This window comes from Telmatherina bonti (assembly GCF_933228915.1).
Source record: "Telmatherina bonti genome assembly, chromosome: 3".
Lineage (NCBI taxonomy): Eukaryota > Metazoa > Chordata > Actinopteri > Atheriniformes > Telmatherinidae > Telmatherina > Telmatherina bonti.
Window position 1 is genome coordinate 11088444 of NC_136621.1, and position 17570 is coordinate 11106013.

The 17570-nt window shown below is 37.5% G+C and overlaps 1 protein-coding gene across 1 annotated transcript; it reads right to left on the reverse strand.

The window, feature by feature from the left end:
* Positions 1–688: 688 nt before the first annotated feature.
* LOC306774922 (N-acetylaspartate synthetase-like) lies at positions 689–1990 on the reverse strand (the record flags this gene model as incomplete). The annotated part of the gene is made up of 3 exons (XM_079265112.1): positions 689–1077; positions 1415–1579; positions 1783–1990. The coding sequence occupies 3 exons, from the start codon at positions 1988–1990 to the stop codon at positions 689–691; spliced, it is 762 nt and encodes a 253-aa protein (XP_079121238.1).
* Between the last annotated feature and the right edge of the window lie 15580 nt (positions 1991–17570).

A 17570-nucleotide genomic window follows, 5' to 3' on the forward strand; every position in this document is an offset into this window, starting at 1 on the left:
TTGAACACAGTAAAATCTGAAATCTGTGTTATTAATTGAAAAGGTTATGTTTATAGGTTTATAGGTTATGTCATTTTGGAAGAATCTACAGCACAATTTTTTAAATTTTTACTTTTTACACTTCTAAAATGTCAAATTCGACTAATTTATTCAAAAAGATAAACTTTTTTTTGTTGGGGTTTTTTTTAAAACTTTTGTTGTTGTTGTTGTTGTTGTTGTTTGTATTAAATAATTATGTCTGTAATTTTTTGGAATTATAAGAGCAAAATGAGCCTAAAGGGTTCAACTGAATTTTCTAACAGAAAAGAGAAAAGTAAGGAAGGGTCAGAAGGTAAATGCATGTTCATATTTAGTAATATAGATTTATTTGAATAATTTTCATAAAAAATAATCACACAAAACTTTCATTCATCATCTAAAACCTGCAGAACCCTTGAGGACCCAGATTAAGCATCGAGCTGGACCAGGTTTGACTGTTTCAGATTTCAGATTGTTTGTCCTCCTGTACAACCACAGCTGATGAGGCGGTTTTATTTGCCAGTGCGGGTCACAGCTTCTGCTCTTAATTAAGTTAAGTTTCAACATGCTTAAAGGAGAAAAAAGTCAACTATCAAAATCACAAAATAACACATGTGAACTGTGAAAAGCATAAAAAAATTCAGGCTAATCATTAGCACTGCCAGTCAAGTCAGTGGTGTCCATTAGAAAGTTTTTTACTGTCTTTTACATTAAGGCTGTAGTGATGATGTCGCACCCTGTAGAAAATTCGCTCCAGCAAGGACTGCCTTGCACCAGGTGTAACGTAGCCATTGGTGACTCCCACACAGTGGAAACCCAGACGCTGGTAGAGCAAATGAGCAGCCGGTGTGTATGCTGTGGTCCCCAGGACGACAGATGAGTATCTGTTAACGACCGCAAACTCCAAAACCTTCTGTCCCAGTGCGAAACCAACTCCAGACCGCCGATGACGCTGGTCAACACACATCCGCTGCAGCTCCACGGTGCTCGCCGACCGGCCAACTGCTGCTACAACACCCACCACTTTACCCTGCAGCACTGCTACCCACAAACAGGAGCCTGAGGTGAGATGGGGGGGGGGGGGGGGGGGGGGGGGAACAAAGAAACTTAAGATATTTCAAACTACCGCGGTCGTTCCTATATTTCTTTTATCACAGACTTTGTAGATGACACATAAATCAGTCATTTCACTACAGGATATTCTCTTTTCAGTGCCTTACAGTACCTAAATTAACAACAAAGCTCCCAGAAATTTCAGTTTTGAACTGATGAAACAGGATTTGATGCAATAGTTTGCAGCTAATCTTGAACCTTCGGTTGAGACCTGACACAATGCTGAGCGTTAGATGGCTCAAACTCTTTTTTTTTGCTTCAGCTACACATACCATTTAGATACCTGGTGATTTCATGTAACATCCTTCAATGTCTTCCATGTCTCTGCTCATGGCTTGCCGTAGGTAGCCATGGATCACACGTCTGCTGTAGAAGTAGCGCAAACACACCACAGCAGCTGGGAGGAGTCCTATCACCCACCAACACATGGTGATGGCGAAACAAATAACTGCCAGGGAAAGCATATTAGCTGCATTAAAACAAGGCTTTCAAAGATTTTCTAGACAAAAGAAAACAAAGGAAAGAAATATAAAAGGACACAAAGGCTGAGAACTCAACAGTCTCCTGTAGTTTCCACCTATTCTTTTCAAAGCTCCAGAAGAAATAAGAAAAGTGAAATTTAAAGAAAGAAAAAGAAAAGAAATAAGGTACCTGTCATTGTGGCGTAAAGCAGAAGACTCTCTGGGTGATGTTTCAAACCTCTGAAGGCAGTATCCGGTATCATTTCCATGAGACCTTCAGAGAAAATCCTCTGCACTGCTGGTTTGTCAGCAGGCTGAAATTCCCGTACCAGTACAATCTGTCCATTTTCATACTTTCCTCCTTTGTTGCCATCCTTCTTTGGCGCTTTGTATCCCATACTGAAACTGAAAAACACTCAAGGCAGCTTGCAAAGGATGTTTGGCAACTGCTTTTAGCAGTGGCATTCTTGTGCAACAGATTTTTCTGAGGTAATATGGTGCAGCTAGAAGCGCCACTGTTTAGGTTGGACGAGTGTTTATCAGTGAAACTCCCTGCAGATAAGGAGAATGCACTTGTTTAGAGACCACTATACACCCTCTTATCTATGAGGGGTCCAGAGTAAGAGAAAAGCACATACAAAGGAGGGGAAAAGCAGATTAGTTTGATGAGACAAACCATTTAATAAGAAACTCAGCACACCCACAGCACATCCGTTAGGCTGTTGCAACAACTATAAACTTCAGGAACCCCTACAGATCGGAGGACAGGCTGTCCTGAAACAGAGGATGTGAGACAAAGACTGACAAGTGAAATTGTCAAGAGAGCTCGGATCTCTTACCACTTTCTACTGCAACATGGCACATGGGAACCTTTCATGCAGCCCCACTGGGTTGTGATGCAGTGGATTACAGAGAATGCCTCCTGAGGATGATGATGGTCATCTACTGAAGATTAAAGTTATGCTTCTGTTAGAAATCACCGTACATCCATCCATGCTAAAACCACTTCTAAAGCAGCACACGGAGGAGATGGAAAATGGAAAAAATGGAAGATTTTATACTGATCTGATAGCAAGTGAACAAAAATATCCAGGGTCCATTTTAGGCTTGTCAAAATGAACATGTTTATGAAAAGGGATTTATCTGTGGGATTAATGTATACGTTTTATTTGTATTACAAACTACTGAACTACAAAGTTATTACTCCTTCCATAAAAATCTTAATTTAGCATTAATTCAGAGATAAAAGCTGATTTAGGGGCATTATTAAAGTTTGTGATGATTTTCTAGCCGTACAGTTTTTGCATCGGGTCCAAAAACAAGGTTGTTGGTATCGCCCGACTTTATTATCTCACTGAAAAAAGCTGCAAGAGAAAACAGTAGTTAACCATTTAATTAAATAACACTGTGTCCCTCTTATTTACGATCGTTCTTATAGTTTATAAGCCTTATTTTAATCCCTCCCTCCACTGCAGAACAGCCACCCTAAAGGACCCAAACTAGACATCCCTGAACGGAGTTTGACTGTTTCAGATTTACTTTTGCAATCAGATTATTTGTCCTTATGATCAGCCACAGTTAGCAGGATGGTATTATTTGTCAGTACAAACCAAACTTTGTGTTTCATTGTTTCTGCCCGCCTCCCATTAAAATGACTGTAACATGCTGTAGACTCTTAATTAGAGAATAACTGGAGCTGCAGTTGTTTGTTAAAATATTTAAAACTACACTTTAACTTTGGGTCTGTTCAGTTTTGTTCATGTTTTCTATTTCTTTTTTACTGTTTCAAAGTTATTATATTAATGTCTCTTACTGTTATTTGATTTAATTATTGCTTAAAATCCATTTAAATTTATAAAATGATGCTTTTTTGGGGCAAATTTCATCATGCGATTATTCTAAATTAATTCACTACAGTTGAATATATATATATATATATATATATATATATATATATATATATATATATATATATATATATATATATATATATGTATATATATATATATATATATATATATATATATATATATGCATACATATATATATATATATATATATATATATATATATATATATATATATATATATATATATATATATATACATACATATATATATATACATACATATATATATACATCCTATAGTCTGATTTATTTGTTTTAAATCAGTTAGTGGAAAACTATGGTTCACATTTTTTTTTTTTAGCAGCTTTTGCAAAGATCGCCTCAGATTTGTTTTGGTGTAGAAACCACCGACGGATATAAAGATTTTGATTAAAACCATTCAAAATGGCCTTTTTTTTAATATATATATATATATATATATATATATATATCTAGTTACAAGATTATGACATAATCCAGCACCTAAAGGGTTACAGACTGTTCACATTCTAGTAGATATTGGACCTTCTTTCAGGGCCTCAGTTTATCATGTCAATAATGTGGAAACATGGAAGAAGATGGGACATTCATTCATTCATTCATTTTCTGAACCGCTTAATCCAATTCAGGGTCGCGGGGAAGCTGGAGCCTATCCCAGCTGGCTTTGAGCGAAGGCAGGGTACACCCTGGACAGCTCGCCAGTCCATCGCAGGAGATGGGATATGTTACTTGTAATGCCCCCCCCCCAAAAACAACAAACAAACAAAAAATCATTACAAAGAGGATTTTAAAATCTATTCATTTGGTGCCTTTTCACTAAATGATGAAGAAAACTATGAACATCAGCACTTTACAGTGTTCAAGACAGAGACAGAGACTTGTGAGCAGTCAGTCACAAAAAATGCTTGTTTAACTGCAGAGATCATGTCCATAGACTTCATTTGCAGTTGTCAAACAGCACTACATCGCTTTCCAACTTTAAAACTCCAGGCTTTTCATCACTTCAATAGCACCGTCACATTTATTATGTACAGGCCTCAAGCTGTAGTTGCCCTGCAGTATCCTAAGGCTGAGAAACTGGGTTTTTTTTTCTGTGGATCACTTGAAAGCACCATTTTGCTGCCAGGCGACTGCAGCTCAGCCAACTTGCTTTCTGAAGCAAGTAAACAACAGGATGAGAAATGATTTACTCCAAAGAATTAAAACTGTAATCATCCTCTTTAGTAACGCAGGAAGCACCTTGTGGCTGGAGCTCATCATCGACAGAGTACGTCACCTTTCCATGTTGACCTCATCGGATCTGATTGCCAACATTCACAGAACAGAAAAAAATCTAATGTAAGAGTTCAAATAAAATGGTTAAGGCCCAGAATTCATCTGTGATATGTTCAGAGAATATAAAGGTGGCAGATGAAAGGACAGCTAGTCTGGAACAAACGGCCAGTGATGAAACTTTCATCAAACGTCGACACATTTAGATGCAGCTTTCTTTTCCTCATGCAACCATGCATGAAATCTTTTCTATTTGCTGCTGCTGTTTTTTTTAAAACAACTCTTAGCTCCCCATTGTAACATTTAGTTATTGCTTTTTGTCTGTTTTATTCTGTTTCAGATTCTTTCATTGTTACTATGTCCAGACTGATCTTTATGCTTTTGCAGCTTCTGCTGGGGAACAACAGAGAAGATTAAGCTTCATTTAACAATCCTTCTTTTCAATGCGCCTTGGATGCACAGCTTTTATCTCATCGTTCAGATGGAGAACAGAAATATTAACGTGATAATAAAACAGCAGAAGAAGCTGTGGAAGACTGAAAGGGCTGGGTGAAAACTTTCGTGGAGAAGTACAGATCTTATTCTGTTTTTACTCTTTAGTTTGTTTTAACGTTCGTATTTTTAATGTTTCCTTTGCATTTTGCAGTTTTTAATGTTTATACTTTTAATGTTTTATGTGAAGCACTTTAACGTTTCTTGTACATGATGTGTAATGAATGAAATGAAAAATACTTTATTAATCCCCACAGGTAAACTCAATGATATATAATATATAAATAATACCTACGTACCTGCCTTGACCTTTATTTATGTCACGTGGTAGTAACTAAAGATATCAACATAGCGGCCATTTTGATTGGTTTTTATTTAAATCTTTATTTATTTAAAGTAGCCAGTCGAAAGTTTGGACACACTTTGGATTCAGTGTGAAAGTGTGTCCAAATTTTTGACTAGTAGTGTGTATTCTTTATATTTATTATTTACACTAAAACAAAACTGAAGTGAAAACAAATCAGCCTGTAAAAGCACAAGTTACAAGATTGATTCTGATACAGAATATTGATTTAGCGTTATAATGTCGTTTTTATTAGGTTAGACTACATCACATGCTGATGTAACACAATCTCTTCTATTTATATCAAATAAAAACAACATAAATGTCAAACTCTAACTTCATGTCTGACCTTAAAAAGCATTAAAGTAGAAAACTATGTGGACTTTCAACAAAGATTATCTGTACAAGATTTTGCAATTTGAGCTTTAAAAAGTTCCCATCATGTGAAAAATGTAGGCGCTCATAAGTCAGTAGAAACAGATTTCCCAGTTTACTTAACAGCAAACAACTTGAAGAGGCTGCAAGAGAAAAATGGGGTGAATTCTAACTCTCTGGGGACCAAGGGTATTTTAAAGAAATAAACCTCGCCTGACTTTTTTTTAGTTTAAATGCTAATAAACACCACCTTTCAAGGCCCCATAAAGTCCTATACTTTGTTTTTTTTTTTTTATTATTATTTTGAATTGAAATATCATAAACTGCTATGCAAATGAGGCTCCTTTGCTTATTATAATTATAAAGTATTATAATTTCGAAGCATAACTAAAGGTACTGAAGGGGACTGAAGCGCCGCAGCTTTCTGAAATCAGTCAGCTGCACAGACTGTATCTGTTACCAAGTTATACATCTGTTACGACACCGTCGTGTTGTTTATGTTGAAATAAACTACTTGAATAATGCAAATGTTTGTTTGACAATGGTATGCATGCGTAAAAGCTGCTGTTTTATCGGCCTTGTAAATACAGAAGGCAGCTATCCGACTGCTAATGACGCCGATGCAGAGTGATTGACACTGTTTGGAGGCGTTTCCTGAGGCATCATCGGCTCTGATTGGACAAACACGTGTCATGTGCCAAAGACAAAGACTCTGATTGGAACACCTATTTTGACACAACACTGAATCACCTATGAATGGGCTACAGTGATGCTGGAACTACCGTCTGAAAGCCCGGAGTCTCCCGATTAAGAGGGGGAAAAAGTAAGTTTCTATCTTTTATGGTTGGAAAGTTATGCTCGATTAAACAACATGGTCCCTGGCATCGCCGACAATGCCGGCATCCCCAGAGTGCCAGAGGAATCGGAAATGATCTGGGAAAATGGAAATACACAACACGCACACAGTCGAGGTGATACTCTGAAGTATGCAGCCTGGATAAAAGTAGTTTGACATGTACATCTAATATTATATTTAGAGCAAAAGCACAGTGGACCAAGAGGAGTTTGTAGGTTAGTAGCGTGTTTATGTTTTCCCTGATGTGTGTGTGTGTTTGTTTACCTCAGTGAACAAACACTTTGGACTTAGTCGACAAATTTCTGGAGGTTTTTGCAAATCTCAGTGGGATTTTTGTCAATACAGGAACACTAAAATAATCAAGGTTTTCCAGACAGATTCTTCTCTGTGGTTTATGTCGATAAAATTGTCCTTGTCTATTGAAAGATATTTTTAAAAAGCCAGTATTTTTATGTTTAGCAAACTAAAAACAAAAAAAAAAAATCTTCCCAATGCAAATAACATGAAGACAATTTGGATTAAATCATTTAAGCCAGACTAAAACAGAATAATGAAGTCTGAAATACAAACAATCACGCATTATAGAAGCAAACAACAGCAGCAGAATGTGAATGAAATCATTAAAAAACACACAAACACCAACTGTTGCTGTGTTTCCTTGAGGCTTCAGTCTCTGCAACAGGGAATAGTGTGTATTTATGGGCACTACAAAGAGTCCAGCAATTGAAACTCAGCCATTATCAGAATTTATGCCGAATTAAAATAGACTGTGGGAGCAGCAGGCGAGGGGCAAAGAGGAGGCAAGACAACTGGTGCAGAATAATTCACTTCAGGTCCGAAAATTCTCGAAAGGTCTGTAGAGATTAGAGAGAATCTGCACAAAAGACAAGACCAAACACACCAAAAGTGACATGATTGTGGGATCAGATCAATTCTATTTTTAAACATGGTGACGTATGTAGCTGTGATGCATGAAATGATACAAATGTTGGCGTGGAGGAGGGAAGAATGAAGAGCCAGAATGAAATACAATCAAATGATAAATACTCCATAAATACTCCATTAATCCCAGAGGGAAATTGCAATGTTAGAGCAGTTTTATCTTTTTTATTTTTTTTAATAAAATCATAATAATTAAAAGAATTTTGTGCTTCATTCCAGAGGACAATGGTTGCTGTCGGGAACAATTTCCTGAATCTTTATGGACTTGATATGGAACTTAAATGATCTCAGTTTTCTTTCTTGTTGATGCTTCTTTGTTTCATTTCATACACGATCTGTTGTCCAGCTGAACTGTTGTACAAGTACTTGTGTGTTCCTCCACCATCTCAACCTTATCCCCCATAGTGAACACAGATGATTGTTACCACACTATCTCAGAAACCGACTGACCACTTCCTGTCCATCCCTGATACACCCCATAATTGCAGAGTAATCTGAATATTTCTGCAGATGAGTTGTACTGGAAGTCTTGGGTGTACAGTGTGAAAGGAAATGGTGAGAGTACAGTTCCATGTGGTACTCCAGTGTTGCGGGCCACCTTCTCAGAAACACAACCTTTCAGTCTCACAAACTGTGTTTTTGTTGGTAAGGTTGTCATAAATTCAAGTGGTCATGAAGGTTTCATTTGTGGAGCTTCTCTTGTAACAGGGCAACTAGTAGGTATTAAAAGCGCTTGAGCAATCTCAGAACACGATCCTCAAAGTGCCGCCCGATCGGTCCAGACGAGAGTCGGCTGTCTGAAGCATTATGGTAGGTACGTGCCGTGAGGTCTAGGGTTTGGTAGGCAGACAGTTGCAAATTGGCGGACACAGTGGTAATTTAGATGCTCCTATGTAAGAGCATGCTTTATCTAACAAAATCATTAATTCATTATCCTAACCGCTTAGTCTGATTAAGGGTTGTGAGGAGCTGGACTATCCCAGCAGTCTTTGGGCGAAAGGCAGGGTACATCCTGGACAGCTCGCCAGTCCATCGCAGGGCACAAAATCAAGATCTTACACAGTTAAAAAAAAAAGCTAGCTAAATGATTCTGTACCAGTTCCCAGGCTCTGCCAGTTACTTTATATGTCATGGGAACCCCTAGTATAAGTTGTCATTTGTCTTTAAAAGAAAGACATAAAAATCGTTCAAGTCTTTCCAGCAGGTCATCCTGCTGGTGAGCCCGTCAGCCAGCTCGAGCGAAGCATCGATTCACTAATACGTCTTAAAGTATGTAGAACATTTTTGATAGTGCAGTAAAAAAGGCATCTGCCTTTTCACAAAAAGGATTTTTTTTATGGGAAAACTGACTTGCGCATGTGTGAACGCACATTGTTGCAATGATATGAGAGGAAACAACACTTACTGTGCCTTCAGTGGAGTGTTGTTGAGTCCTTTCTATTGACTTATGAAAATCACTAAATGTCATCAGTTTCAAATCAATGGGTACTACAGGCGATAGGAAATTAGCGTCTGAAAAATTATTGAAAAAAATAATATATAAAAATAAAATATAAAAGAAAGTAAAAACAATATAAAAACTAATTATTAAAATGTAATGATGCCTGACTGTGCATTCACCTAATCAGGCCTCTCATTTTGTATGTAAATCATCTCGTGTCTCCACCAGGTGGGATTGGCTCCACCTCACCACATCTACTTCAGCTGATTGATTGGCTGCTGCACCTGCCTCATTCCCAGGATAAAAAGAGTTGCAACTAAACAGCTTCACACTGATGAATGTCAGACACTGCTTTTGTGTGGATCTGTTTTTATACCTTTTGCCTGTTTGTTGTTTTGTGGGTTGTGTGTGGAGATTTTCCCATGATTTAGTGTTGCTTTTCTCCTGTGCTATTGTTAGCAGTGCTGCTCCTGTTTTTGTTTTGTTTTGTTTTGTTGTAGTGTAGTTTTTATTTCTGTGATTTCCACCTTTCAGAAAACTTGGCTGTTATATTTTAGTTTTATTTGTTTCTTTGATTTGAGCTGCACCCCCCGCACTCTTTTGTCTTGTGGGACCATAAATTCCCTTCAAAATCCATCTGACATCTTCTGTTTTCTGTTGCATTTACCAACCTTGTATTATGGCATCTTAAGCTCCAGGCACATTACAGTATGAAATTATTTCAAATTAAAGATGAGAAGATAACAGATTAACCTTTTAATTGTTATGACAGAACTTTGTAAAGCTGATTGCTTAAAAATCATAATAATTTAAGGGCTTTAGGAAATTATTCACATGAATTTAAGGGCACTGTTTTGTTTTTTACACAACAACAGCTTTGACTTGTAAGTGAAAACTTGATCAACTCTTTTCCATGGAGCTGAAGAATTGCGTTTTTATACAAACAATCATATGAGGTTTTGTTTCTTAGAATTATTTAATTAGAACTCAGTAAAAAGAGAGGAACCCAAATCGGTAATAAAAAATCATAACTACACCCACATCCACTATCTCTACATTGTATTTCCTTTTCTCAGAAGGTACTATACGTACTATTGTAGGGATGTATGCTTCTTCCCACTCACACCTAATTGCTTTTCCAATAAGTTTATTTTTTCTCTATTACAGTTGTTCAGTTACAGGTCTTGTTATACAGTGTAAAATTTACACAAGGTTGAGAGGAACCCTAATGCTGAATCATGACGTCAGGAAGTAGTTTCCATCATGACTGTCTGCTTTCATGGTATTATGAGATTTATCTGACTTGGTGGAGTCCTGAAACACAGGAAATACAAATTAAGCTGTGACCACTGATCAATCGATCGATCTATCTATCTATCTATCTATCTATCTATCTATCTATCTGCCTGGCTGTCTGCCTGGGAAGCATGTAAACTGTATTTTATTGCCATCTTCAATGCGTATGTGACAAATAAAGAACTTGAACCTTAAAATTTGTGTTGCTCTTATTTTCTTTTTACATATTTGAATATAAAATACACAGTAAATGCAGAAGACAAATGTGAGAGTACATGCAGGAGAAAACAGAGCTAAACAAACAAAGCCTACCAGTTTTCTTTGCACCCAAAGACAAACTGTTACATAACAGCAACAGGAGGACAGGGGCCTCCAGCTTGTTATCAGTGAATGGTATTATAGCCAACAATAAAGATAAGGGACTCAGCGACATTGAGAAAAACTAATTTGGCTGCTGCACCGATCTGTTACCTTGATGAGCAGCTAAAATCATACATTATATGCAGCACAAACAGGAAAGCATTTCTCAGTGAAGCTTCAGTGAGAATTTGGGTCTCAAACACATTGAGATGGTTGTTAAAAGCAAAGGTGATGCAACTTTTCTTTATTCTTCTATCAACTGTAATCGCCTCAATCCAAAATAAGTTTTTTTTAAAGAACAATAAATTGTCATATTTTCAGCATATAAAGTAAGTTGTTTTTTTCTGATGAGATATTCTAATTACCTTATTTTCCATAACTAATAGAGAAAAAAAAAAAAACAGCTTATGGTTCAGCTTTCACCACTGGCCAGCTGGATAAATCATTCAAGCCTCTTTTCTGATTGTTGTTTTCTTTAATATTTTCAGATGTTAACATTCTAATGTAAATCAGTGTATTTATTTTTCCTTTATTTTTTCTTTATTTTGAAATTGTTTCACTGTGCAGCAACAGTCTTAAATCCCACAAATGCTATCCACCAAATTCACTGAGTTTTTTTATCAGAAACTCTAGATATTACGTCATATTCATGTTTTTAAAAAACTATCTGCTGCGTTTCATCATCTATGTCGACTGATTTTAAGGTGAGAGTGCAAAGACTTGTCAAAGTGTGATAGTTAACTGTCAGTGTGTGGTTTTGTATAAGCTTCTGACTGAATCGCAAAGCTTTGCTAATCCATATCTGGTGATTCCCTCCAGACACATTTTATTTTTTCAGAGTTGTTTATCCCTGTGCAGTGGTGGCATGACTGATGGCCTGTTTTTAGCCTAAATTAGCTGGTGACTCAGTAAACTCAAAGGCACCCACAGCTAAGGACATTATAGAAGACACACTTTCTTTATGTGATGGAATATGAAGCAAACAAACAGTGTACTGCCATAAAACCCTCCCACAGAGGAAATCCTATACAAGTTACAGAGCCAAATTATGACTCAGCAGCCCACACCCGTGAAACAGAGCGTTAGTTTCAGGACAGTTTGTCAAAACAGCATCTGCTTCGTCCAGAATGTCCTGATCTGGAAAGGTGAATGGCTTTTTTTTCATGTGTGTGTGTGTTTAAAAACCACACAACTGATTCAATACAGCAACACAGAAAAAAAAGTCTATTTGTCCATCGTCTGCCTAATGAACAATCCATTTCCTTTAACGGTTCAGGGGGTCGTGAACTGCTGCAGTTTGAGGCTTCAGTCACTGCGTGGATAGAAAAAAGAAGAGACACCTGGACAAACGTTTGTTCGTTTGCACCAGTTTTCTTTCTTTACCCTGTGAGAAACAGTTGTCCTTGTCTGAGCGCGTTAGTGCTGCCCTGACTCAAATCCCAAGCTGTTTCATTTGTGTTTGAGTGGGCTACACTGTGGAGGCTTCTGTCCTTGTCTCTGTTCCCCCGCCATGCCTCTGGTCTGGCTATGTTAACTGATCCTTTCTCCTCCTTCCTCATTAGTCACCTTAAACCTGCCTGCATGAAAACAGACCATCTTCTAACGTTAGCATGCTTGATTACAAATAAAGCCAGTGAAACAAGTCACTTTACAACTGTTCAAACAAGGAGAAGGCTTGGAAGAGAACTGTTTACATTACTAACAGCTGCCATATTTTTACCTCCAGACATGCATGGTAAATGTTTTTAATTGTTTGCACGCTGCGATTTCACCACAAGATATCCTTAAATCTAACAGTCTTCCTTTTGGTGAGAGAACTACATTGTGAAAACAAAGATATAACAAGAAAATATATTTTCTATAGTTAAATTTCATAAATGCTCATAATGATTAGCTAGCTAGCTAGCTTGCTAACCTGCTAGCCGCTTTCCAAATCCATGCATTACTAAATATGAAAGTAATTCATGCTTTCTTTGTTTATTTGCACAAAGTAGGTGGAATAATGCAGTGGCACAGACAAGTTGACACAAACACCGTAAAATAGCTGGAGTTTTTTTCTCTTTAGACAAACTCTAAACTACTGACACATTTAATTTTTAGCTAAACCTTCAGTGGCTCAGTGGGTTATCAGTAAGATGAGACTGGTATGGAATTGAAAGGAATCACCTACAATTTATCTTCCCTAAATGATGAGTGTGACTGTTTTCTGAACTTTATGATAAATAGACGAAAATCATCCAAAATAAAACACATGCAGGTACAGCAGGTCTATCCAATGATCTGTCCCACCTCAGAAATAAAATGGATGCAGAAAAGCAGGACATCATTTCTACTGGTAAGCTTACTATTTTTTTAAGGCCAAAAAAAAGACCATATGTGACTATAGCTGTCCGAGGAGAAACATCAACATTACGTCTAGCAAACACCAGATATCAATAATTTCCAGTCAATGCTAAAGATTTTACTGGGATGAGTTTTAGGAATGTTTGGAGACGATTACTAATGAGTAAAAAGAGTGAGACTAGCATAACCCAGGTGTTCAACCAACCATGTCTCACATGAATCCAAAATATGGAAGTAAAACAAGACAGATGATGGGAAGCAAGTTTTACAAAGTAAAAGGAAGTAAAACTAACCAAGACAGAGGACAAGGCTGGTGAAACTGAAAACTAACCAAACACACTCCGGGAACTCGACCAAAACAATAAACAAAAGAAAACCAAAACACCAAAACCAGAAACTCTTAAAAAAAACATCCAAACCCCCAAAAAAAACTTCAAAACTGATGGGATTAAAAGTCCCATACCAAATGATTTCATCCTAAGAAAAACATTTGATTGTATTTGTTGGAGGTGGGGGGGACTGAAATACTGCAGCTGTGTGAAGTGTTTTATTACATATTCCCTCACTCTACACCGACTTGGTCTTATATATATATTCTTGAATTTCCTCTCAGGGATGAATAAAGTATTTGATTTCATTTGATTTCATTTGATAATACATGTAAGATGTCGATATGAAACGACTTGCTTCACCTGTGGTGTGGTTATCCTTATCCCTGCAGTAACAGCATCCTTGTGTTTAAATCAACTATAGTATAAATTACTTCCTCAAAATACTCAGTTAAGAGCATGAAATATTTCAAAATGAAACAATCTGTTTGATTTTAATAAATGTTCTCGTATTTCTAAAAACATATTCTCTCTGTGTAGTTATGGTAGTTAGTTTTATTCATCAGCTCAGCTCTTCAGGCTGTTGCATGAAAGCACTCAAAGAAGCAAGAAAACAAATTTCATCTTGAAAAAAAAAGTCATCTTGATGTTGGACATATTTGGCTTTTGCTTCCATTTTCACGCACTGACTCATTTCTCCAACTTCTTTGCTGGTTTGGTCCAAATAAAACATGAAGCTGCCAAATGAAAATTCCTAACAATGGAAAGATGACCTCACGTGACTGTTGACTGAGGCAACGTCTCGGTGACACGCAAAGTCATCATCAGCGAAACAGAACAGAACATGCAAGAGGATGACTTGGGAGAGGAAAGCAGGAGGGAGTGTAGAGTGTGAAGGAGGAGTTGGTGAGAAAAAGAGAAAAAGAAGTGGGATGAGCACAAAGCTTCAGTCAGTGCTGCAGGATAAGAGAGGTGTTTATTTATTTTTTTTAAAGGAAAAATGAGTGGAGCTCTTTCATGTGAGCTGAGAAAACGTGGCCCTACAAACAGGAAGAAGGAAGGCTGCTTAAAGCCTGCTGTCTTACAGTTCTCATCAGTCAAGTTGTGGAAAACAGGCTCAGATGTGCAAACTGTGGTCATCCAGTTCACTTATACTGCATCATGATTATAAGAGATGAAGACATCAGACATGCTGACCGTCTGGTTTTTGACATTATTCTCAGTTTTTTATAAACTGGCTGTAAGCAGTCTGTGGGACATAGGGTCATATTTCATATGAAAGTAGGCTACGCATCTTTTTCCCAGAAGGGTCCACATTTTTATGGATGAAAATGAAATTTCACATTTCAGTTGTTTCAAGTGGAGTAAAATTTTCTCATTATTTGGTGCATAAAAGACTTGACAGGATTTTTGCTTTAACACCATACATGTATATTAAAGTTGTTGTTTGTTATACATGAACTTGCATAACTTCTGTCATCTCAAATTAGCATTGAAAAATACAAATACAAATATAGGGCTGCACGGTGGAATAGTGGTTAGCACTGTGGCTTCACAGCAAGAAGGTTGCTGGTTTGATCCTTGGCTGATGTGAGGCTTGGAAAGTGGCCTTTCAGTGTGGAGTTTGCATGTTCACTCTGTGTATGCTTGGGTTCTCTCTGCATACTCCAGCTTCCTCCCACCATCCAAAGACATGCATGTTAGGTTAATTGGGTACTCTACAAATTGCCTGAGTGAGTGTCTCTGTGTGGCCCTTTCACCAAAAGACTGCTGGGATAAGTTCCAGCTTCCAACAATCCTTCATCAGACTAAGCAGACTGGATAATGAATGAAATACAAACATGTTCACATTATTTTAAAGATCTCATGACTAAGATGATTACTTTCCTAATTTAAATACATTTTAACATCATTGCTTAAAAGCAGCTAAAAATCGCCTGAATGGTGAAGAACTGGTTTTGATAAATAAAGTCAGTATGCTGGAGGCAGATATATCGGGTTACAAATGTTATAGCTGACCATTTCACAGAGCATTTTCACATCCTTTTTGCACCTGACTTATGATCTCAGTATTAGCTTTAAATATCTCAGCAGAGTTTCTCCTGAATCTTTCTATCCAGCTACCTGACACTTTCATTTTATTGGTGGCATTTGGACCTTTAGAAAAATCCAAAGCTGACTTCTAAACAGCCTTTGATGGCTTTTTACGTGGCATTTATGTTGAAAAACGACGGTAACTGCAGAGATATTGATCTGTGGAAATGCTTATGGAAAGGTCTGTTGGGTTGTTGGATGGGTGGCCGTGGCTTTATGATGAGTTCACGAGGCTCCACACTGGACGATGATGAAGGAGAAGAAAATAATTCAGCTGAAGCGTGATGAAAGATTTGTAGTAAAGTCAGCTTTAACAGATGACATCTAGCTCACAGTTTCCAGCCCATTTCCAGTGAAAAACTGAAAGAAGAAATGTTTAATGCATAAACTGTTCCAAAGCTGGGACAGAAGCATGTTTAGCTCTGTGTTACATCACTTTTCACTGTCAAAACACTCAACAAGCGTTTGGGAACTGAGCACATAAATTGTTTCAGCTTTGTAGGTTGAATTCTTTTCCATTTTTGCTTCATGTAAAAATTGAGTAGTTCAGCAGTCCAGAGTCTCTGATGGTGATAATGTAATAATGTGCTGGGAACACTGGGAAACAGGTCTGAACTGCAGGCAGGCCACAATGTACCTCTTAGCATTAATGGTGTCTCCACAGTTGTACCAGTTCCCCATGCCTTGTGCACCAACACAACTCCATACCATCACAGCTACTGAATTTTGCACTTTGCCCTGATCACAATCCAGTTTGTCCTTTTCTTTTCCGGCCTAAAAGACACAACATCCATGATTTTAAAAAACAATTTGAATCATGGAGTCATGAGACCACAGCACTCTTTCCTACTTTGGACTTGCACTGAGTGTGTGAAAATGTTTTTTCTGAAGTCCTCCTGAGTGGAACATTCTTTACACAGTTATGTTTACGTGCAGAGATGTTTCCAGGTTCTCTGAATCTTTTGATAATATTATGGACCGAAAATGATTAAAAAAAAAAAAAAAATTTAAAAATCCAATTTCTTTGCAATGGGACGTTGAGAAACGTAGTAAAACGTTGGACTATTTGCTCACACAGTTGTTCACAAAGTGGCGAACCTCGCTCCATCCGAGCTTGTGAACAACGGAGCCTTTCAGTGATGCTCCTTTTCCACCCAGTAAAGAAACTCACCTGTTTCCATTCAGCCAGTCCTCCTGTGAAATGTTACAAAACTGTGGTTTTTTTTGCATTCCTCAACTCTCCCGGTCGTTTGTTGCTCCAGTCTGATCTTTTTGAGAACATGTTGCAGGCATCAAATTTGATATGAGTGATATTTGCAAAAGAAACAAGTTTATCCGTTTGAACACTAAATATCTCTGTTTGTTGTGTGTTATATATATATATATTTTAAAAAGTATTTGCAAATCATTTTAGTCGATTTTATTAACATTTCATAAAGCATCCCAGTTTCATTGAAATGGAGGTTGTAGACTTTGCTGCTTCTTTGTCTTTTCTTGCAACTAATGTGGTATAAACTTTTCTTTTTAACCTTTAAATATTGTGTCTTCACCTTGTGTGCATGCATAATGCAAATTATTCATTGAGGGGAAGTAGAATCGTCAGCTCCTCTCCTGTAGATACCACCTTCCAGTCCATCTAGAACCAGTCCTCAAGATCCAGGGTTCTGCAGGTTTTCCCAGTGTCCCTGCTGAAACACACTAGACTGCATACCTGGGCTAAATACACAGTGATTTGAATCAGGTGTGTTGCAGCTGGGACGCTTAGAAAACATGAAGGACACCTGTCCTCAAGGACCTGGATTGAGGATCCCTGAGAGGATGCAGTCTGTCTCTTTTGATCTTCAAATATTTCTATTTAGAAAAGTTGCTCCATGTCACTTCAAAATATGATATTTATATATTTGCAGGGGGGAATCAGGGGACCGCAGCGTAAAAGACATCCACCC